This window comes from Peromyscus eremicus, chromosome 2 (genome assembly GCF_949786415.1).
Source record: "Peromyscus eremicus chromosome 2, PerEre_H2_v1, whole genome shotgun sequence".
Classification (NCBI taxonomy): Eukaryota; Metazoa; Chordata; class Mammalia; order Rodentia; family Cricetidae; genus Peromyscus; species Peromyscus eremicus.
Window position 1 is genome coordinate 115,232,071 of NC_081417.1, and position 24,787 is coordinate 115,256,857.

The following is a 24,787-nucleotide window of genomic DNA, read 5'->3' on the forward strand; positions in this document are numbered from 1 at the left end:
GGTTATTGCAAAGTGCGTAGTGGCTTCCCATCTATTTAATGCAAGCCCTTAAACATCTGTATATTTAAACTTGTTGGCTTCTGCCCATAAATCTCTCCTATTACTTGCTTGCCTAGAGAACTTAAGCTAATGTTCTTTTGAGCTTCCTTTTTGCCTCCCAAAGAAGTCATTATTCCCTCAGGTCTGTTTCCATAGTTACTTCATATCCCTTCCTAAACTTAATGCAGCACACCTTGCTGGTGAGCCTGCCTCGCCTCCCCTGCTGCCCAGTGCAGGAATTACACCTTTTCCATGTTCACCTCTGGCACTTGGCATTTGGTTTCATTAACTGTGCATTAATGTCTGAGCTGATCTGTATTAGGGGTGAGAAAAGGGGTTTCAACCTTCAAAAATTATCTGAGACGTTCTGGGGTTATGTGACAGATATTGAACATCAGGCAGGGCAAAATGTGACCCAGAGCCACATTGGGATTCCCCACAGCAAAGAGCCTCACCAGGCAAGTTATATCAGACATGTTCATGAAGGTACATTAGGGAAGTTATTATAGTACCACTTAGAACAGAAACATGTGAGTATTACAAAAATCTCCCAGAAAGGGTTTAGTTTGGAAAAGTGAATGACATTGATGCATGTGAGATGGTGAGCTGCAGCCATGCTGTGAAAGTGACCATGCACACATACACACATGTGCATGCATGAAAGATTTGGGCAGGTACCAGGTGGTGGTGGTGCATGCCTTTAATCCCAGCACTTGGGAGGCAGAGGAAGGCAGATCTCTGAGTTTGAGGCCAGCCTGGTTGGCAGAGCGAGTTCCAGGACAGCCAGGTCTACACAGAGAAGCCTGTCTGGAAAAACAAAGAAAGGATCTGGCACCCAAGTGTTCTGGCACAAGGACAGCGACTCCCATTTTGAATGTGATTGATGAGGCTTCAGGTCCAAGATGCTGGGTGTCTCTTCAACAGAGCCATTGTTCTTTTCAGTTAATGTAATGAACCAGAGAATACAGTTTCTCTTCCAGGAGCTTCAAGGGACCTTCACTGACCTAGGAAGATCCACACAGAGTCAATGGCTTAGTACAAATGAGTGCTCCCTCAGAGATGGTGCTCCCTCAGAGATGGTGCTCCCTCAGAGATGGTGCTCCCTCAGAGATGGTGCTCCCTCAGAGATGGTGCTCCCTCAGAGATGGTGCTCTGCACCAAACACTGAAAATGCATAATACCCTAATTCAGGGTAGATGACTGAGCCAAGACATGCCATTGTGTCCAACCAGGGATAAAACTGAATAGCCAAAAGATGTACAGGGATCAAGCAGGTCTCCCTAAGACTTAATTGTATATATTTCTAAAAAAATGTAAAATGACCAGTTCTGGAAAGGAGCTGTAAAGAGTGTAGTGGCAGGCTGGTGAGATCACTCTGTTAGAAAAAGTGCGTGTACCCGACGGTGGTGGCGCGCCTTTAATCCCAGTACTTGGGAGGCAGAGCCAGGCGGATCTCTGTGAATTTGAGGCCAGCCTGGGCTACCAAGTGAGTTCCAGGAAAAGGCGCAAAGCTACACAGAGAAACCCTGTCTCGAAAAACCAAAAAAAAAAAAAAAAAGAAAGAAAGAAAGAAAAAGTGCTTGTCATGAAGCCAGATGACCCGAGTTTATTCCCAGAACCCACATAAAGGTGGAAGGGACTCCATGAGGTTGTCCATTTACCTCTATATGTATGCTGTGGCGTACACACGCACACACACACACACTGAATGATTAAAAAACTTTAAAAAAGGAACATGGTGCTCATGCTTACCAACTCAGCTCTAGGAGAGCTGGGCAGGAGGATTGTGAGTTCACAGGCAATCTGAGCCCTGGGGAGAGAAGGAAGGTAGGAGAGAGAAAATCTGTTACATTAAGTCCCCATACGCGGCCTACACCTGAAGGTGACATTGTGACCACATGGGAAGAAAGCTGCAAAGTGGCAGAAAATTGATTTTTCAGATGAGTTTGTTACTTCCCTTCTCAGATAAGTCAGCTCTTCAAATTCTCACTCAGGAGCCTTGGGAGTTAATGATTCTGCATGGGGCCTGGCATAGTGATTAGGCCCTCTGTCTGTGTTTATCGAAGGGATGATCCGAAGTCTTAACATTCAATACTTTGGAAAAACAAACAGGTTGAGGCTTAACCTAAGCCAAGCTCGTTTTCAGTGGGCTACCTTGCAGGAACAGGTGTAGGAGCTCTTTTATCTCTGGGTTTGTTGATGTTGGTTTAACAGTGCCAGGGTCTAACCTGTGTGCCCTTATACATGCTACAGACAACAGTCTGGAGAAGCAGGGTTGTCTGTTCGTGACATTCAGCTGCTCTGCTTGCATCATAGTGACCGGAGCTAAGATACAAAGGGCTTCGGATATGGCATCGTACCCGTGGACCATGTCCGACCTAGGTGCCCTTTTTGACCTCCACAGATACTTAAAATGATTTTCCCCCTTTGTATGTTTCTCAAATCATTATCAATATTAGAGTTTTGGAAGATTATGCATTTTGAAAATTCAAAGGTTGGTTGGGTTTTGTTGTTGTTGCTGTTTCTTCTCGAAGAATCTGAGGACCTGGCCATAGGAAGTTCCCAATATCCACTTGGCAGCCCCCTGCTTTCCTGAAGAGCCATTCTCCCTTTAGAGATTCTCCCGTTCATCAACCTTGCCTGCCGCTTGTTCTAACCCACTCGCTTCACTTTTATCCTGGTTGGCCCACACTGACATTCAAGTTTTCAACTCTGGCTTTTTGAAGACTATCATGCGACATCATAGATTTGACTCAAGAACATGTCTTGCCCATGTGCATTCCCTGCTACACCAGCTTCAGCTTCCCTTCTTATTCGTCAGGCTTTCAGGAATCAGCCTTCAAATGCACTTCATTAAGCCTCTTGTCCCTGAGACCTGGCTTGAGCTAAGGTGTGTCAGAAACCGCCTACCTGCTGACAAGCCCTGCTCTCCCTGGGCTTTTTATATGGCCAAATCAATAATTTCATCTTCCACATTGTGGTGATATTTTGAACAAGTAAAATTTGCCTGAAGATCAGAGGACAGAACAAGCCACTGGATTAAACATAGAGGCCAGGCAGTGGTGGCACACACCTTTAATCCTAGCACTCGGGAGGCAGAGATCCATCTGGATTTCTGTGAGTTTAAGGCCACACTGGGCTACATGAGATTGATCCAAGGATCAGAAGAGAAACAGAACCAGGCAGTTGTGGCACACACCTTCAGTCCCAGTACTTGGGATCACACACCTCTAATCCCAGCATTAGGAAGGTTGAAACAGGAAGTGATATGGCTGGGCAAAGAAAGGAATATAAGGCGGGAGGAGACAGGAACTCACACTCTTTTAGGCTGAGAAGTTGATGAAATAAGAGGTGGTGGCTGTGGTTTGTTCCTTTGTCTCTCTGATCTGTCAGCATTTACCCCAATATCTGGCTCTGAGTTTTTATTATAAGACCAATTAGGATTCATGCAACACCACGTTTCAGAGTGAAGTTCCTCTGTTCCCAATTCCTTTTATAGATATTATTGCCCATTGTCATTCTTATTTTCATTTTTTGGTGTATTTTATAAGAAGGACAAAATATAAACTACAGAGCAAACACTAAGATAAGCCTAGCCTTTTATGCCTCTTTGTATTTCCATGAGGGGAGTCGGTGCTGTTGGGGCTCACTTGTCTCATGTTTGCTGATTGGCTAATCATGGTAGGAATCATAGGGGAAGCCGTGCTTATTGTGAGTTAATAAGCAGTTTCTTTCCCGGGCACTTCATCTTGCCCCCTACAGCTGAGTGGCTTCAGCTGAAGAGATAATTCTCTCAAGCTCATCAGGAGAGACTTTAACAGCTTCATTGACTCTCAAAAGTGAAGAAACTCTTGGAAGTATTTTTAAATTGGAGTCCCACTATTTTTCAGGAGCCCTTTAAGTTGGGTGCAGTCAATGAGTCACCAGAGAAGGCAATGGGACCCATCCCATTTCTAAGCCAAATTTAGTGTATTCTCAGAAGAAGTTATCCATGAGAGCTCCATGATGGCAGGAGGCAAGCCTTACCATTCAGCTTTCTGAGGCTTTGTGCTGTAGACCAAGCAATTAGCTTGGGTTCTAATGCAAGAACCATGGCTCTTGGTTATAGCTCTCGTTATCAGCCACTGTTACAACCCTGTGTATCGGTCAGTTCTGCTGCTCTGCAGACCCCACAGGGTAGGTGTGCGAGTGTAGGGGTGGGGATGTGTGAGAGATTGTGATTTACTTTCAGGAATTGACAGATGTGTTAATATAGGTACAAGTCCAAAGCCTGATGGGTGGGCTGACAGGTTAGAGACCTAAAGAGGGTTGCTACTGAAGTCCGTAGGCAGTGTGGTAGGGGGATCATTTCTGCTCAAAGAGGTCAGTGTTCAAAGAAGATCTGCATTCTGTTGATGGAGCCCATGAGGCTTTGTGTTATGGGAAGCAATCTACCTTTCTCTGAATCCAAGCTTCATTGGAAGATCCAAGGTGGTATTTGACATTATATTGAGATACCACAGCCTGGCCACATTGATACATCCAACCAACCATGGCTACCTTAGAGAAAGGATACATAGCCTACCATTAACATTAATTTTTTTTTCTTTTATAAAACTGCAAATTTTGACAGGAAGTACCCATTCTTACTTTTATACCTTTCTACTGTGTTCTCATAGATATTTTCTTAAGAATGTTTAGAACCGCCTGGAATAGAGTCCCCGCACGTACGAAGTTAGTGTTCCACACAAAGTGGCATGACTTAGATGCACTGTCGGTTTCTCTGAGTGTTACTGGTGTCATATGAACTAGGGACAAGTGACTGGAGGGGCTCTTCTGCTGTAATGATTAGCATTCTGACTCATAATAGTTGGTTTCCTAGAGTAGGCCCTTTAGATATTTATAGTAGATTTAGAAGACGTGATATCTGCTCTTCGTAGACTTAGCTTCAAGGCAGAGGGTTTGCTTTTACCCGAAACTCTTTCATTTTAGGAAAAAAAAAATCTTTCCACTTTGCTTGTTTAGTGTAATGCCAGGATTGAATCCAGCTGCTCATGTACTCCAGACCTATGAAGTTCTACTCCTGGGCTGTATCCTTGCCCTTGTTCAAGCTGCTCCCCTTCACCACAGAAGAAATAGCTTAAGCAGTATTGACAGTTCTGTCCCATTAAAGCTCAGCTATGACAGATGATGCCACAGTAATGCAGTAGTGAGACTGGCTGTCCCCAACTTTGCCCTCTCTGTGTGAAGTAGAAGGGTCCTCACTTTGCTCATCTGGAAAGTGAGAAGTTTCATCTCTACTCCGGAGATCCTTCTAATCCTCCAAGTCATTTTTAAGGTATCTTTGTGTAGTTTTGGTGCCTGTCTTGGATCTCGCTCTATAGCTCTGTAGCCCAGGCTGGCCTCAAACTCATAAAGATCCGCCTGGCTCTGCCTCCCGAGTGCTGGGATTAAAGGTGTACACCACCACCACCCGGCTCCCTTTAGCTTCTTAAAGATATATATTTAGTGTCTGACGTATTCACCCATGTGTGTTTTACTGTACACGTCAGTGCGCACACACGGGGAGGCCAGAGGAGGACATCTTCCTCTGTCACTCTCCACCTTCTCAGAGTCTCACTGAACCAGAAGCTTGCTGTTTCTCTAGGCTGATGGCCTGCCTCCCTCCCCCTCACAATGCAGGGGTTATAGGCAAGGGTTTGCTCTTTAATTACAGCCGTTTTACATAATAGGAGACTTTTCATATTGTTCAAATTAGTAAGTTCTGGATTCTATATTCATTTTTTTTTTGAAACATTACCTAGGTAAATAATAATTACAGAGCTAAAAGCACCCATTCATTCATTTGGAAGAAAAATCAGATAAAAATAATGAAATCCTTCGCATGGGTATTGAAGTGGGAAAAAGATTTAAACATCCCAAGAGATAGAGGAGCTTTCCAGACGAGGAAGGAAATGAAGAACACTCATGGCCGCACGTGATCAGCAGCGTTGACGAGGACTTACATTTGGTGCATGTGATGGAAGAAGCAGCTAAGGGAAATCATAACTATCACAGAGCCGCTCAAATGCCGACTAATCGGAGCGGTGGGCTTTGGCTCCACAAATGAAGTCAGAAACAATGCTGATGCTTCTGTCTTGCATAACTCTATGCATGCCCCACAGCAGACACTCCAATCCTCTTACTTAAATGGGGAGATCAAGATCCTCGAGAAAGGGAATCAAAAAATGAAACATACAGTTAGGAGGATTTAACTGTGCTGAGAACTGGAAGACCTGGACTGATTTTTGTCTACGTAAGCAAAAAACTAGAAAGACTGGCATGTGGTTATTGGTGCCCGTTGTCTTGAGCTTTAGGAATGGGAGGAATTAGAGCTGGCTGCATGTAATTCTAGGGAGGTGTGATAGTGCCTGGTGCTAAGGTGTATTTGTACTTTGTGTATCCTCTCATCTTTTTAAGCTACAAGTTCAAGGACTCTGTCCAATTCAACCTTGTGTTCAGTAAGGTCCTTCAGTAAATATTGCCCTAAGAAGGAAGTATGTAAGTCCAGCAGTAATGTGGATGTCATAATTACCAAGCCACTCTATTTCTAGGCAGACATTGACCACTGTTATGAAGTTGCTATATGTCACTTTATAGTACATTGTTTTTATCTGGACATCATCCCGTGTTACAAGTTCTCATTTGAAGCAGAAGTTGGTGCTTAGTTATCTCAGTTACCATCTTTATTTAATAAGGTTATTATGTTCATGATGGATCTCAGAATAGACAGAATTTCCAAACCATTCTTAGCTAAACTTGCCTACGTCATGTTGAAGGTAGTCAATACACAAGGCATTGTAATGGATACTTCAGAGATGGGGAAAAAAAAAGGCTCACTGCATGAGCAGAGGCAAACTGTAGCCAGTGTGTGAGGAAACGCAAAGGCCGTTCGAGGAGAGAGGTCATGGACAGAGGCCTCTGATTATAGGCTTGGTTCAGAATGGTAGGTGAGGCCTTGAGCGGCACTTTTGCAGGTTGGTCTAGGGCAGTGGTTCTCAATCTTCCTAATGCTGCAATCCTTTAATACAGTTCCTCATGCTGTGGTGACCCCCAATGATAAAGTTACTTTCATCTCTCTTTCCTAACTGTCATTTTGCTACTGTTATGAATTATAATGTAAAAATTTTTGGAGATAGATTGTCAAGGGGTCATGATCCACAGGTTGAGAACTACTGGTCTAGCAGAAGACTATTTCAGACCCAAAAAACCCAAAAAAAAACAAAAAACCAGCAAGTGTCCATAAAACAATCCTGCACAGTGAATGGAAGGCTGAGCTGGAACACTGACTAAGAAGATACTCTAGGGCCTGGAAATTCCAAGTCGCCTGGACAGATTACTTTCTGTAAGTACTAAGTTTTCAAACAAGAAAGACTGCAGTGTGGCCCATGGCTTGCTCTAGATAACTAGTTGACCAGTGAAGATTAACTATGGCGAAGAGCCAGGCTGTCCATCAGTTGGACCAATTTGCTAATCACAGAGAGATGAATGGTACCACACAGACAAGCCTGACTGCCTGAGTTTGTATCTCTGAACCTGTGTGAGATGGAAGAAGAGACCCTACTCCACAAAGTTGTCCTTGGACCTCTGTGTGTGCACTGTGGCATGCCCCTGCCCCCAACAATAAAAATGAATAGCACCTGAGAGACAATGGGTACACCAAAGAAGTGTAAGTAAGAGTAACGTGTAGAGTATGGTATAGAGATGATGCCAATAAGGCCCGTTAGAGGTTTTGGTGAGGAGGGTGATTTTTAAATAGCCATTGTAAGATTTATTTTCAGTTTATATGTATGTGTGTTTTGCCTGCATGTATGTATGTGCACCACATATGTGTCTGGTGCCTGTGGAGGCCAGAATCAGGGTCAGGTCCCCTGGACATGGAATTCCAGGCAGTTGTGAGCTGCCATGTAGGTGCTGGGAACCAAACCCATGTCCTCTGCAAGATCATTCAGTGCTCTTGACCACTGAACCATCTCTCCAGCCCCAAGGAAGATTTTTAAAAGATACTTCTTATTTTTAAATTGAGTGTCTTAGAGGATGGAAATCTGTGAAGAATAAAAATAGAGGTAAAACATTTGCAAGGAGAATGAGTTGACAGGGAATTGCTAATTTGGATGATAACTTGCATGTTTATCAGCCATTGGGGATGTTAGAAAAGCCCACAAACATTTTCATCTCATATTATGTGCATAGTGGCTCAGGAGATATGTCAATTTATTTTCAAGATACTTTTTATCTAGCACATGTAATTATTCATATTTATAGGAGACACTGACATGTTTAATGAGTGTATATACTGTGTAGTGGCCAGATCATGTCAAGAGTATTTAGCTTTAGTGTTAGTTTTTCTATAAAATGGTATTTTTAGACATAACAGCTTTCCCACATTTTTTTCCAAGCCTGATCTTAAGGTAGTATACATGGAAATGATGACATAAGAAGATATTGTACCCTCTTTCTTTTCAATTTTCTCATTACCCTTTTTTTCTGCAGAAGGAGACACTGTGACTTAAGTGTTATTGTGACTATGACTTCTGTTCTTTTGTTCTCTCTGTGTCATAGGCCAAAAGAAAAAAAAAAAAAAGAGACAAGCTTGGTCCTTTGACAACTGTGTTTAATTTTCTTTCAAGCCTCGTTCCTTCCCCAGGAAGATGTGTTTTGTCCACAAAGCACTGGATGGAAATCCTTCCCTTTCAAGTCACTCTCCACTCCTTATCAGGCCCTTCCATCTCCAATTCCTTTAGCAGTTATTACCTGCAGGCCAGCTAACCACCGATCCAGGCTTTGCAGATATTGGTACCAGCAGGCCTTGAGCTGAGCTAAGAATTCAACAAAGATTTTTGCAGAACATTTGCATTTCTGAAAAGCTGCTTGGTTATAATGTGAAACTTACAGAAAATGAGTTGCATGCATTCGTAATTCAGTAACAACACCCCTCAAATTCTGTGAACAGATTGGGGGGCAGGTACCGTTGTTGCCTAATGTTTAGCCATGCCTCCCTCCATTTTCCAGAGAAGAAAACAGTGTAGAGAGATGTAGCAGGGCTCGGTGAGGTGGGTTTAGAATCTGGGTTCCTGATTCCAAATGAGTTGGGGATTTTATTGCTTTGTGTTTCTTCTCTTGGTTGAGGCTGGCTCTCACTGTGTAGCACAGACTGACTTTGACCTCACTGTCCTCTGACCTCTATCTCCGAAGTGCTAGTTATAGACATGCACCTCCATGCCTGGCTCAAATGAATTGTTCCTATAATGACAAAATAATTTGACCAAAGATGAGATGAGAAGTAAGAATGGCTCCCCTGTCCGTGGAGGTGCTAAATTATCTTTCTTCTTAGAATTTCATTGACGACTACTGAGTGACAACTTAAATGGTAGATTAGCTGAACACAAAGTTCCCACTGTCCAGATGTTGTTAGACTAAAACCCAAACCGTGTTCCTGCAGCAGTAACGTGGGGGAGGGGCTGGGGGAGGGGTGCTGACTAGGTAGCTGTGTCTGTGAGACTGTTATTGATAAGAAGCGCCTTCACTCCAGAGGCACCCATGGGTGAGGAGCTGAGTGAGATTCCTGCTTTCTCAGTTTTCCTATGTCACCTCTACTGACCAAAAGGTGGGAGACACCTCGATGCTTCCAGTACTGGATCTCACCACCTGCGTTTTTACGAATTTTAAGTAGAATTTGTTTTGTGACTTTTCTTTTTAGAACCTGGCTGGGGATGGGGGTTGCTAGTTAGAGGTGCGTATGAATGTGTGACCCAAGGTCACAGGGAGTGGGGGGGGGGCACTACCTGTTGGTGATGTGTTGTGAGGAAATGGTAGAGAAGGAATGTGTGTTCTCTATGCTGCTTAGGTAATTGCCTTGTGCTCTGAGTGCCTCACCTTCCAAGGGCATTGGAAACCAGGTCTAAAGAATTGACTTGGTCACAGCTGAAAACCAACCCTTAAGCTTTTTATAGGCTTTATGGTGCTGAAATTGCAAAGCGTTTTTTAAAGGTTGCGGTTTGAGAACCATTCTGGATGTAATCTCTCACACGGTGTGATGGTGTGCACATCTGTCTTCACTCATACCTTTAGTAACCTTCCTCAGGCACCTCAGATGTTAGCACTCCATGCCTTGCAGAGCCTGCATGGGCGGGCCTCTCCATAGCACAGCCTGAGCCCGAAGCTGGACTAGCTCATCTCCAAGGTCACCTGCTAGTAGAGGTTCTCGGCTGCTGTCTTTGATGTCTGTGTGGTGCAGCTCACCGCTGTCTGCTTTTTACTAAAAGAGGAAATGCACAGTTTGTAGTCTTTGGTCTAGCCTGGGACATTGGCCTCTAGGCTTCCTGCATTTCTTCACTCACAATGATGACAAGTTCCTCACAGGTCTGATGCTGGGCAAGGCCTTAAGGATAAAGAAGTAGAGGGGAGGGCCACTCCCTCTCTGTGTCTTCCAAACAAGAAGGAGGAGTGTTTAAGAAAATAAATGTGAAGTGTGGCCATCCTTACAGGAGGTCAAGTAGCCAGTGGACAGAGGTGACGCGGAAGAGCATAAAGGGTAGTACAAGGCCATGGTCCCTGCCTTATATTTTTCTCTTCTTGTTGTGCCCAGCCTTCTCACACTCAGCCTACTGATGAAGAAGATGGGGATAAAAAAAAAAAAAGTTTGTTTGATGTGGCTACATGTCCCCTCCAGCTGCCCCAGATGTCACCTATCCAATCGCTTAGCTTTTGCACAAAATGGACAAGATCATCTGTGTGCATATGAATGTGTGACCCAAGGCCACGGGGAGTGGGGGGGGGGGCACTACCTGTTGGTGATGTGTTGTGAGGAAATGGTAGAGAAGGAATGTGTGTTCTCTATGCTGCTTAGGTAATTGCCTTGTGCTCTGAGTGCCTCACCTTCCAAGGGCATTGGAAACCAGCTCTTGTTCCAACCTGGCATTGTTGAACCTGGGATTTAATCCTTATTGCTGATAAGAACAAAAGGAATGTGACTTATCTCTCCCATCTCTGTGGAGATGGAAGGAAAACCCATTTCTCGCCACGTGATTACATGCTATTTGACAGCTTCTCCGTTAGCCCATGAATTCAGGTGTTTGACTAAGCTCGGTTGGGGGGTTTGAGTGTCATTGACTTCATGAATGTGATGGGTCCTTTTTGAAGTGATTTTATTCTTAGCCCTTTCCTCCACCATTCAGAGTTTAAATATTTGCCAATGCAGATGTTCGATTTTTATCTTAGCTCCTCCTCTGTTTAACTTTATTCTCATGGGTAGTTAAGTGGAAGATAAGGAGTTCTTGTTTAATTCTTTGCGACTGGTGTTGCTCAAATATTTGGAAAGCAGCCCCCATCCGAGAAGGAACGAACAGTCAGGAACTTGGCTGGATGGAGATGAAGAGCTACAGTGAGCAGGCACTCTGGGCTGTCACTAGGGCCAGGGGGTGTGTGAGGCACAGGCGTTTCTGTGTCTTTCCCTTCCCCAGCGGCTCCTGAAGCTCCTGGTGGTGAGAGCTGTGGTTTCTTTTGTGTGCGCTTCTTAAAACAGAATGCTGCAGCCTGCCAGGACCTGCTTGACCCGAGTGCTCCACTGGGAGTCTGTGGGTGTTTGCTCCCCACTCCTTCAGAACTGATACCAGCTTTGCTTTCAGAAGAAAGGAGAGAGAGAGGGAGAGGGAGGGGGGAGAGAGAGAGACTGAGAGACTTTTACACTTGTCTCTGCAGTTTAGCAGTGATTAAAAAGAAGCGGACAAATGAGAAAAATGTCCCCAGCCCCCTCAGCTGCCACCACGCTGGCTTTGTGTATGGACTCCTGAACACTCTAAGCCTTGCTCTTCTGAGAAATCCCCAAGGATTTGCTTTTTAAATCATTGCCTTAAAAATGTATCCATGAACAATACCACATTTCACCACCGCCCTGGGAACCCACACCAGGGGTTTGGTTTTTGTGTGCACTGTGATAAATTGGGCCTGCTTCCCTGGAAGGGTTCAGAAAAACCCAGGATTCTGGACGATTTGCCTGGCAAATCACCTTCCCTAGAGAATTTAAACAAAGACCAAGAAGCAGATTCAGGAAGTAAAACCCCAAAGAGGGTGTGCGCGTTGTCTGTCTTCCTTTCTATCTTTTTCTATCTAAATCAGGACTCCACTGAAAAGTCGGTTTACACTGTGGATCGAGGCTGAACGGAATCCAATTGGAAGTCACTTGAACACTGTTTTGATGTAAGATTCAAAGCTTCTGCAAATTTATTTTATCTTCTACATTTGCTGATCTCCTGCTCGTAAATCCTGTTGAAGGAGAATAAAAATGACTGCAGCCTGATGGGAATTAAATGTCTGAAGTTCAAAGCAGTTTGCACATCAGAGCAAGCGTCAATCAAATGAACATCTTGCAAGGCAGGCAGGGAGTGAATTTCTCCATGGGGAAGAGATCAAAGTGGGAGTCACAGCCCTGTTTTCTCCCTCGGGACGCAGTTTCGATCAGTTGTTCATGAAAGTAAATCCAAAAGGAAGGTTTTTTTTTTTTTTTTTTTTTCCTTTTTTCTTTCTTTCTTAAGGGGATAGGAAAGATGGAGTTATTCCTCTAGAAACTGAATTCTAGGCAATGGTTTTATCTTATGAAAATAAGTAGAGAAATCGGATTTAATTCATTATCTTTTTTTTTTTAAGACTCAAGGTCTAAAGGAGATTTAGGTAGGATTTTTCTATTGCTAACTTTCTAAAAGCAAAAATATAAAGCATGAGATGAATCAAGCCTTTTAAACTGATCGCTTATTCATCTTATAGGAAAATGTATCGCTTTTCTAATTCTTGACCTCTCTATAAACCTAGACTTATATGCATATGATTGGCAGCTAATACACCCCTCAATGCAAAATGGTTTAGATAAGTTCTAAGAGTAACTGACATGTTTTTATAAAGAATCTTAACCATAAACTTTGTTTCCATGGGCTCCAGATCTGAGTGACTAGCGTGCTGTTTTTTAGAAACTGCTTTTCTTGATGGCGCATGTGCATTGAAGGAGATGGGCTGTTGACCATTCTTCCTAGGCCTGGAGGTAGCTAGTGTAGCCAAGACGACTAAGCAGGTTTCCTTCCCGTGTTTAGAGTTCAGCAGGTCCAGAGTCCAGACAACGGCAAGCGTTAGCATGTATGATCACAGGACTAGGAGATTATCCCCTTTCATATTTGCTTCTGGCAATTGCTGCTGCTCCCTGGCCTCGTTCCCCCGCCAGCCCCAGACACTCTCCTTCCCTCTGTTGCTTTCTGCCCTCTGATGACATGTCCCCCTCACCTGATTGACACTGGAGTGGCGTAGGTAGTGTGGAAAGCATCAGGGTGGGCAGATCTCCAGGCTTTACATGAACTCGCATGTAGATGGGTGCATGCCCCATGGCTGAGGCGCAGCGCAGGTGAGGAAACTCAGAGCAGTCTAAACCGGAGAGAAATGAGAGTTCAAGGCTGCCTGGGGGCTGGTTGCCTAACAGGGCTTCCCTAACTGCTGACTACCACCTGCCCCCACTAACAAATCTTTAGTTGGTACAAAGGAAAGATAAATTGCTCGTCTTATTTTTGGATTTTTCTTGATGATGTTGTTTTAGTGTTTATGCTCCCTTACCCCTGAAATGTATGTTCTTGGAACATAATCACCACTCTGGTCATATTAGAAAGTGAGGTCTTTGGGGAATGACTGCAGAAAGAGCCCTGGGGTAGCGGGGGGGCTGCCTTGTGCCCTTGAATCCAATCTGATTATTTACACACACACACACACACACACACAGAGAGAGAGAGAGAGAGAGAGAGAGAGAGAGAGAGAGAGAGAGAGAGAGAGAGAGAGAGAGAACACAGGCTCATAACTAAGAAGCAGAACAGATCCAGTCAGGTTGAGAAAGAAGTCACTCTGAGCTGAGCTGTTGGAAGAGGGAGGAATATGGGTTGATGGGCCAGCCTTGAAGAGAGGGTGCAGTGGACACTGGTGATCAGCAGGCAAGCCTGTACTGAGTCTGGTGTGGTTAGAAGTGAAGGTTGGGAGAGCTGGGAGACAAGGCGGGGGAGATAGTAATAACAGGATATGATGCAAACCACATTGTCAACCGTTCTGTGGCCAATAAAGGTATATGGAGCAGAAGCTCTCTCTCTCTAATGGTCTTAGAGATTATCTGTTCCATAGAGGAGGGAAACCCTACGAGTAGTTCCATGGTCTCCCTGGCTCCAATAAGCCAGCTTTCACTTTACAACGACCCCAGAAGTCTGTGTACCCTCACCTTCTGATATCAGCTCTCTGGGGGTGAGGCTCAGAGCAGAGGTCCTGGCTGTGGACACCCTATCTGGGTACACATGGACTATGTTGGACCAAAATTGTCCTGGTGGGATGTGTCAGGTACCTTCTTGAATTGTCCTTTTCAGTGAGATTTTCCTTCTATGTCATTTAGAAGCAGAATGTTGGCTGTCTCTTCTTAGCAAAGAGTTGGGTCCAGGTTCCAAGGCTCCCTTACTTGCTGTGGGATGGTCTGTATGTCAAATGTGTTGCTGATTGGTCAATAAATAAATCACTGATTGGCCAGTGGCCAGGCAGGAAGTATAGGCGGGACTAACAGAGAAAAGAGACACTGCCAGCCGCCACGATGACAAACAGCATGTGAAGATGCTGGTAAGCCACGAGCCACGTGGCAAGGTATAGATTTATAGAAATGGATTAATTTAAGCTGTAAGAACAGTTAGCAAGAAGCCTGCCATGGCCATACAGTTTGTAAGCAATATAAGTCTCTGTGTTTACTTGGTCGGGTCTTAGCGGCTGTGGGACTGGCAGGTGAGAGAGATTTGTCCTGACTGTGGGCCAGGCAGGAAAACTCTAGCTACACTTACTTCCTTCACTTGCTGTACATCCTAGGTTTCTTTTCTTTTTTCTTTTCTTTTCTTTTCTTTTCTTTTTTCCCTACTGTGAAATGGGTAGGTGTAAAGGGGCTTCATAATTTGCACAGCAAAGTCTAGCTATGAGCTACAGGCATACCTGTGTACTATTCCATTCTCTTGACCCAAACCAAATCCGAAGACCCTTTGTCCTTAGTCCTTTGTGTCTTTGAGGCATAATAAGGATTACCAGTGTTCATATAGAAAAGCCATTCTCTTAATTTATTTTCAGAAGTTTGTGTGACAACCTTGGAGGGCTTTCTTGTCCCTCAGAAGCATTCAAACTCAGATTCCTTGCCCCCAAATTAATAAATCGAACTCTGCAGAGGCAGAGCTCAGCATCTACCCTGGGTGATTCAGATGTAGCTACATGGTGAGTATTTTGTAACCATTCAAATGAGTCAGTTCCCATTAAGATATCAGGAGCCTTCTGGGTAGCTCAGAATGGGACTGGGCACATGAGTATTCATAACAAGTCAGTTAAAATGAGCAACTATTTGACTAAAACAATGCTAAATATTATGATTATGCCAGAGAATAAAACTATCTGTATGTTTTCTCCTTTCTTATCTATTCATGCAGTGTAGTTCACAAAATCTATCACACCCTCCCAAAAAAAAATACACAAAGGAGGTTGGGGGGACAGCTCAGTGAGTAAAGAGCTTGCTGCACAAGCATCAGGACCTGAGTTCAGATCCCCAGCTCCCATGTGACAGCTGAGCACAGCAACCTGCACCTCTAAACCCAGTACTGGGAAGAGCGGAGACAAGAAGATCCTGGGAGCCAGGTGGCGATGACGCACCCCTTTAATCCCAGGACTCAGGAAGCAGAGGCAGGCAAACTCTCTGAGTTTGAGGCCAGCCTGGTCTACAGAGCAAGATCCAGGACAGGCACTAAAACTACACAAAGAAACCTTGTCTCCAAAAAAAAAAAAAAAAAAAAAAAGATCCTGGGGCTTGCTGGTGAACCAGTGTAGCCGAAAAGCAAGCTTCAGGCTTGGTGAAAGACCCTGTCTCAAAAAATAAGGTAGAATGTTATAGAGGAAAACACCTAAAGTCAACCTCTGGCCACCTCACAGCCACATAGCTGATACCTACCTCGCCTCCTCCCCCCCCACCTCCTATAAATAGAATCGTAAATTTAACATATGAGACAAACTTTTGAGAGAATGTAGAGGCATTTGACATTCTTGGGAAGTCATCCAACATCAGGATAGATCTTTCTTAGGACGTGATTTGCAAATAGGGGCCTGAAAGATAGCCAGGCAAATAGGAGAGCCTTCTAGATTTCTTCAGTTGACCAATATGGCAACTGTTCACACTTGACCTTAAGTAAATGACCACATTTCAAATGCTTAGTAGCTATATATTACCATACTGGACAGAGCAAAACCCCATGCATATTCTTCATCTAAGGTTTTTCTGGACCACCCTGATATAGTCCAACTCAAAGAAACAATTTGGCTGGCTACACTTTTGTTGTTGTTTCATGCTTGTGTGTTTGTGTGTTTGTATGTGTGTTTGTTTGTTTGTTTGTTTGTTTGTTTGTTTGTTTGAAACAGGGTTTCTCTTTGTAATAGCCCTGGCTGTCCTGGAACTCACTTTGTAGACCAGGCTGGCCTTGAACTCACAAAGGCTTACCTCTGTGTCCTGCAATTAAAGGCATGTTCCACCATGCCCAGATACACACCACTGTAGCTGGAGAGCTTTTCTCTCAGGGTCCCGCCAATAAACACACAGACACTTACATTATTTAAACTGCTTGGCCATTAGCTCAGGCCTATCATTGTCTAGCTCTTACTCTTATATTTAGCCCATTTCTATTAATCTATACTTTGCCACGTGGCTCGTGGCTTACTGGTACCTTACATCTTGCTTGTCCTGGCGGCGGCTCCAGGCAGTCTCCCTCTCTGTCTTCCTGTTCCCTCAATTCTCCTCTCTGTTAGTCCTGCCTATACTTCCTGTCTGGCTACTGGCCAATCAGTGTTTATTTATACAGAGTGATATCCACAGCACACCACCTTTTTTTGAAAACTAAATTTTATTAGAAGACAGCTACACTCAGTCTTCCATTTTCTGTGGCTGATTGTGCACTATAGTGACAGAGTGGAAGTGTCCCTACAGAACTTATGACCCACAAGGCCCCAGATATTATTACCTGGCCTCTGGGAGTGTGTTTGTGAAGGGAATGACTTCTGTTTGCTGGTGCACGAGGACAATGAGTTTGGGGACTGTTGTGGCAGCAGCGTGCACGTAGGTAGCTGGAACTGTGTTAATCTCTCCTTTGTCCTCATCTGTGGCTTCGAAGGAAGCAGTCTTCTATCTAGACAAACTGGGACAAGTCCAAGACAGAGCCACTGTGTGAGCAAAGCCACGGAGTCCTCTGATGTGCAGCCGACATTGTTGATGGAATTCTCAATTGGCTGGTGGCTGGAATAAAGGGCTCTTAAAACCCAGTTCCCTCATTCATCTTTGAGAAGATACTTTAAAAATATTCTTCCATTTTGGGGGTTGAAACTGATGTGAAAGCACAGCTCCCTTTGATCAATCTAGTTCAGCAGTTCTTAGATTTTATGAGATGACCAACAGATAATCCAAAGTCATGAATGATTCGATGGATCGTGAGTTTAGGAGTATTCCCTCCTGCCGTGTAGTAAAGGAATTGCATCCACTCACAGGTTAATTGATGAGCTATATACTGAATATACCACAAGATGTAAAGAGCTGGGGTTGAGTTGAAGTTTTTGACTGCCTGCTGGAGTCTCCGGGAGCTCCCTCTGCTTGGGGAATCTGAAATAGAATATAGAAACGGAAGCTCTTTGTCCTTCCTTACCGACTATATAAATGTGTGTCCTGGTAGGTTCTTTCAGATTGTTGTTTTTTTGAGCAAATGATTCGCTAGCTCCAACTGTGATCCATCTGCTTGGGTAGTAACGTTGTTGTGCCTTTAGTACTTACACTGAACTATTATAAGAAATCAAGAAACTTCAGCTTTCTCTGCACGGCAGCAGGGCAGAGGCCATTTCTCAGTCAGGTTCCAAGAGAAGCTGATCCACACATGACTCTTAACCCTTTTGAAAACTTTGGAAAGTTTCATTTATTTGTTTATTTTCCCAGATAAGAACATTAAGTTTCTCCAGGTCATACATTGGGTCATGTGTGACAGGACAGAGAGATTTCTATTCCCGGGTTGGTACTTCCCTTCTCCTCCCGTTCATAGACTTGGCCTCTACAGGTCAGATGCAGTACAGTGAAAATCTGTTCCACAGCTACAGCGCTGCTCAAGTCTGTGTCTTCTCATCTACTTTGCATAAGCTTCCATCAGGAGTAGTAACTCAAGTTCCTTGAGGAAAATGGGCTTCTAAAGTTCCGTTTTCATCTCTTGGCATTTGAACCTGACTGCTAAGCCTTCTAGAGGCAGGTACTCCTTTTCCTCACACATTATTTAGAAATCATTTTTACTATTTTTGTTGTTGTTGTTAATTCACCATCCTACTATTTATGGGCTAGCTTGTTCACACATGGTATGAATGATTGTTTTTGTTGGTTGGTTTTTCTAGATGAGAAACCCACCAGATACACACTGCTAATCCTGTCCTGTTGTTTCAGGTTTGATGGGAACTTTAATACCAACGTATCCAGGACAGTGAGTTGTGATCGACTTTCTACTACCGTGAACAGCAGAGCCTTCAACCCGGGTCGAGACTTAAATTCAGGTCGGTATTTGGTTTTTCATTTCTTAAAGGTGAACTGCACCCTCCATATTCACATTGAACAAACAAATGTACTGCCTCAAATGTTTTTGTTTCGTTCTAAAGGACAATGTTATATACTTGTAAGTGTATATGTTTCTTGGGGAAGTTAACTCTGTAGGAGAGAAGGGAAGACTATCGAGTTGGTATGTATTAAGCATGTATTGTACAACTGTATATATAGTACATGCCAAGTACCACACAAGGCTCCCCGATACAGCTTCTTATTTCAGAGAACCTTTACATTCTTTATGTTAAAGGCTATGTCAGAGACCCAGCTATTGTTATAATAGGAGATGTTCATCTGCATTTGCATTTTCTATCAGTAATCTTTCAGTTGGTTTTAGGGTTTTCTAGATGAATAGTAGGAGGGTTTTCCACTACTAGAATCCACACCATCACACTACAGGCTGAGATTGCACTTTCTTCTTTACCTCACTGGAACGCCATTATATGAAGGGGTAGTAGCTCATCGGAGCCTCCCTTTATATGGCAGCCTCCAGTTTCAGAGTACCACGATGTCTCTCCTTTCTTGCCCTGGAGGTTCTGTCCCAAGTTCCTCTCCTACACTGTCTTGTGCACACTTACACTTGTTGGTTGAGATCTTAAGACCTGGAGGCTTTCCTGTTGAAGAGCTGGGAGGGCTTTCAGAAATAAGACCAGCCTCAAGTTTCAGGTTTTACCAAGACCAGAAAGGTCCCAAGCCTTCACATGCTGGGAAGTTGAAGGAGCTAATCCATAAGCATGAAGATCCTACATTTCCCAAGCCCCAGGACTCTTACAGACACATAAAACTCAGGACAGAAGCCAGAGGACCAGAATATTTACTGCTAGGACCCCACAGGCTCTGCCTGAGGGAAGGATTGTAGTCTTTGGGAACTGTATACACAAACAGGGAGCCTGTTGGGTCTAGAAAGAAAGAGTTGTAAGTTTTCAACTTCTTAGGGGATAATGAAACTATAAGTGCTAGATAAATGATCCGGCCTTCGTCTGCCAGGCACATACTTTGAGCCACGGTGCATCACATATTCAATCAGTTTTATTTGGTCAGAGAGTATGGAAGTCTGCTGGAGCAGGTGGGGTTTACTGCTACACAAGAAGTTAAGTGAGAATAGTTTTCATTAAAAGAGAGTCTATAAGGGCATGAAATAGGAAAGGAAGGTTAATGATGGAAGATTCCAGAGTTGGCACAAGCCACAGAGTTGACACTTGATTCTCAGGTTCATTGCTTCTCAAAAAAAAAAAAACTCAGTAACACGAGACATATTGCTGCAATAACAATCTGTGAGTAGAATCAGGAATAAGTATTTTCCAAAAACACACAGGGTAGCTTAGCGCTATCTGTTCAAAGTGTTAAAAGTCACACTGACTTCAGAGGTTTCTACTTGAATTAGTAAGGAAAAAAATAGTACAATATTCATTTATATAAGATCTAGAGACCCATTGAATAATTTCAGTAGGTATCTTTTGAGGATGCTGGAGTATTGTTCATTTCTAACTGAGCACAAGTTGTTTTTAGAATCAGGAAAAGATAAATAAAGCAAGGGGATTTCGAACTATAGTAGCTCCTCAGTTGGGTTCTAGGATATCCTCTGTTGACACAAAAATCTGCAGAAGCTCAATCCTTATGCAAAATAGTGTGACATTTGCATACAGTGTTTGTGCTTTCTCTCATATATTTAAAATCACCTGCAGATTACTTGTAATACCTAATATCATGCAGATGGTATGTAAGTGGCTGCCACACTGCATTCTTTAGGGAATGACGTGGAAAAGTCTACACCATTCAGTGCACTTAGGTGTTTTCACACATTTTCAAGCTGCTGTTGAACGCACAGATGCAGAGGGCTGTTTTTTCACTCCTTTTGGGTAGACAGCACCTTTGTTAACATGTCTCTGAAAATAGATCCTCAGGCTGGTGTCGAGTTTCTGAGGAGAGTTCATTAACTTCTGGTTATGTGATTGGGACAATAAGAAAGGACAGGCTGGTGCTGGGAAGATGGCTCAGTAGGGAAAATGCTTGCCACAAAGCAGTAGGACCTGAGTTCAAATCCCCAGAACCCACATACAGCTGAGTGTGGTAGTGTGCATCGTTAATCCTAAAGTAGATGGGAAGTGGAAACAGGAGTATCTCTTGAAGCTCACGGGCCCACTAACCTGGCATCCCCAGCAGCAAACCACCAAAAGATACCCCTTCTTAAAGAAGATAGAAGGCAAGGAATGATACCCAAAGTTGTCCTTATGACCTCTATACATGTGCTGTGGCTCATGCACATCTGTCTACACTCACATGCATGCATACACGCATACCTATACACACTATCTATGTACATACACAAGGGTAGACTGAGGCAGAATGAGGGTGGTACATACACACATGGAGTCTTGCCTCTGCTAGGAACTCCTACCTCAGTGAAGGACCAGGCCTTAGCAGATCTGGAGCAGATAACAGCCAGGGCCTCATCCCCTATTTCCTTACTATCTTTTATCTGTCCCAAGGTTTTGACAGCAAGCTCATTGTCGGGGTCTAGCACCATCATTAATAATAAGGGCACCATGCCTTTTTCTTGTTGAATACAGAAGCAATTTTCCCAAGTCTTCATCAGCACCTAGCCACTAACTAGAATAAATATACATAACTGGAATTTATCCAATAAGTATTTATTAAACACTGTGCCACATAATAAATACTTGGCCCAAAAGCTATAAACAGAACAAAGAGCTTATTTAGAGGTTGAGAGTTACTGATGATAAACAGATTAAAAAAAAAAAAAAAACTGTACATCAAGTGATGGTAAATGCTACTTCGAGTTGACTGTGTCCCCCCACCCCCCAAAACCTTATCAGACTCTACCCTCATAAATGGATTAATGCCAGTTATCCAAGAGTTTAAGTTCAATCTTGGGCCATCTCACCCATGTGGTACCATCTGCCATGCTGCAGTATAGCAAGACACTCCTCAGCACATGCAGCCTCTCATTCCTAGGCTTCTCAATCTCCAGAATGCCAGCTGTCACGTCTGAGTTCCTCAGGGCATGGTTCTGTTACAGGAACACACACCAGATGAGAGCACTGTGACAAGGCAAAAGTGACTTGGAGATGAGGCCTAGGTATCTCTGAGGTTTGGAGATTCAGGACTTTACCCTTTTACACAGGGACTTGTTGATGAGATCTGAATAAATGGGGCGTGTAGATCATGGGTATAACTGAAGGAAAGATATCCCAGGCAAAGGCTTTGAATTTTATTTATGCTCAAAAACTGCAAAAAGGCCACTGTGGTTGTGGTAGGGTGAAAGGGGCCTAGGGAATAGGATAGGATATTAGGTCAGATAGTTCTGGGCCAAATCCCTGATATCCTTGCTTCCCCAGCCGTTGTAAGGACTTCAGCTATTGCTCTGGATGCAGTAGAGGGCCCGTAGAGAGGGGATGGGTAGGGTGTGGGAGTATCATAAAGACTGGAGTAGGATATCTGGTAAGAGTAAAGTGTTCGGTGCTTGGCAGACACTCAAGTAGAAAACTCTCATAGACCACTGGATACGCAACTCTAGAACCTAGGGACAGGACAGAATAGAGATGTAAATTTGGAACTCCTTGTGTCTATGTGGCACCTGTGTCATGTGACTATAATCATGTAGCAGGCTGTTAGGGTAGAAAAGAACTCCAAAGATGGAGTCTTGGGGTCCCTGGTCACTTAGAGGACTCTGAGCAAGAAGCAGTCAGGAAAGGAATTAGAAGAGGGTCAGTCCACGGCAGGCAGGGGTTGGGAGTCATGAGGGTGTCTTCCTGAAGGGAGTACTTCAAGACAGGAGAGAACAGCTGTGTTGAGCTTCTCCAGTAGGGCAAGGGCTAGAAAGACAGACACAGTGTTTAATGACGGGCCAGGAGTTTGTGGGGAAGAATGGTAGAGAAGGAGGAAAGGCTGGACTTGGAGGGCTCAGGCTTTCGGGATTGAGGCAGAGGAACTGTAGACAGCTGAGTATACGAACTCCTGAGGTCTGCTTAGAAAAAACGGTGGAGGATTTTAAGCATCAGGGAATATTTTAAGTTGAGAGAAATTGCAGCACATTTGGGTCTGGTGTGGTGAAGAAGAGTTGGCAATCAGAGTCTCCTCTGTGTGAGGTCGGAGATGGAGAAGAAGAGCGAAGGAAAAGAAAGAAGATAGATCGATAGATTATCAGAGAGTCTGGAACTTCGGGATGTTCCCTTCCAAGTGATTCTCCCTTGTTATGAAGCTGGACCACTGCGTGGGAATCAGAGAGTGAAGAGCTCATCTGTTGTTTCGTGATTACCTTCTTTCACTGGGACTAGAGTAAAACTCGGCTATATAAATCATCAGCCATCCCTGCAAGGGCTGGGGGTGTAACTCAGTAGCCTAGCGCTTGCCGTGTTCCAGGCACTGGATGGAGCCTCAGCGTTGTGAACATTTTTTAGGAAGAAGGGTTCCTACAAAATGCTGTTTCCTTTCACTGTTTGTTAAGGGATGGGTGAAGGAGTCTGAAAAATCAAGGTGGAAATAGCTGAAGTAAATTGGATGTAGCTAAAGACCAGACCTTGAATTCTGGTCATTCTTAGAGTGTGTCTCAAGTAGAACCCACTGCCTGGCAAGGGTTGTTCTCGGCTTGGTTGGCACAGCTCAGTTTACAAGCAGCCTTTGGCAATATTTAGGTTCTTAAGCACTGGCTTGCTTGCATTTGAAGTTTTGTGACATTCTACCAGGCAGTGGCTGCGTCCCAAAGTCCACATGCTTGAGCACTTACTTGTAATGTGAGAGGTGTGGTAGAGGGTGAAGGGCGACCTCAAAGTTCCCCCTTTTCCTCCTCCTGCAGCCCCTGCCCCTTTTCAGAGCAGAATTAATGCACTCTGTAGGCTATCACATGTCTGATATTTACATCTGTAAGATGTCCAGCCCCAGGCCCTTTCAGACTGTATAGAATCCATCAATGGACTCCTAATTGATAACACAGTTTCAGATTGCCTTTCAGACTAGCTGGAAATAGACTCACATAAATTATAAACCGTTCTTCGATTTATTTATCCAAAACCGGGTCATATATCCCTCCATCCAACACATATGTGCATTCTTTTCCTTAAAACAACCCTCACCAGATCTCTACTTTCCAAATTGACTGCTTGTGCCTGATTCCATCCAAATAACTGAAGTTTGACAGCACATGTGGTATATTATGGTGCTTTCCTGCTTTTATCTTTAGTTTCTCACTCTTTTTTTTTCTTTTAAATTCCTGCTGAGCTGTTTTCTTGTTCATGGCTTGATCCCTAAAGAGAGTTTAGCTGAAGAGTCCAAGGAAATTTGCCTCTTGCTCTCTTGAATTATGCAACTGAGCCGAGAGCGGAAGTAGGTAGTGGTCTTTCTTACTGAATGGAGAAGTCTCTAGGCTTCGTTGTGTTTGATTTAAAGAGCATTTGAAGTTGCAGAGTCTGATCTTGGTAACCTTGCAGTCTTCCCTGAGATACAGGATTGGGGGCAGGGGGCATCGTGAAGTCGGTAAAGGTAGATGCTGCAGGAGGTACCCGTGGGCCTAAGAGGCTGTAGACTCCCCTCACTTTGCTGACTTCAGTGCGTCCTTCAATGGTCAATGGCCATGACTCCCTGTGTCCCGTAGGCTTTTCTCTGTCCTTTCCAATACACATGGCCCCTGGCTCCCAATGGCTTGACTTATACTCATTTTTCAGCCTCATGATACTACTGAGTCTAAATGCACTCAGTAGAAACTGCCCTTGGAATTGGGGTCTTGCAGTGTGCAGTGTTGTGGTCTCTCCTCATGCTGGACAGTGACAAAGAGCTACCACTGCCAGCTGGTCTGGCACTTGCTCTAGGAGCAGACAGCATGAACTCTACCTTTACAGAATCCCTAAGCTGGGTGATTAGTAGGGTAGGCATGTTAATTGCATTTTTGGTATATGCTGTTAGCTTACAGTGGGTTTGTTGAGACATGGCCCCATCATAAATCAAGAAGCAGCTTTACCATAAAAATTGCCTGTTAGATAACTGTTAGCAGGGCTGGTAGCTTGTTTAGCATTCACAAGGCCCTGGGTTCAGTCTCCACCACAATCAATCAGTCAATCAATCAATCAA

At 44.0% G+C, this 24,787-nt stretch overlaps 1 protein-coding gene across 1 annotated transcript in view; it reads left to right on the forward strand.

Annotated features, from left to right (window-relative positions):
• Cachd1 (cache domain containing 1) overlaps positions 1-24,787 on the forward strand; it is a 227,314-nt gene that overhangs the window by 123,357 nt on the left and 79,170 nt on the right. The window contains exon 4 of the mRNA XM_059254575.1: positions 18,551-18,657. Within this exon, the coding sequence (XP_059110558.1) occupies positions 18,551-18,657 (107 nt within the window). The remainder of the gene's footprint in view (positions 1-18,550; positions 18,658-24,787) is intronic.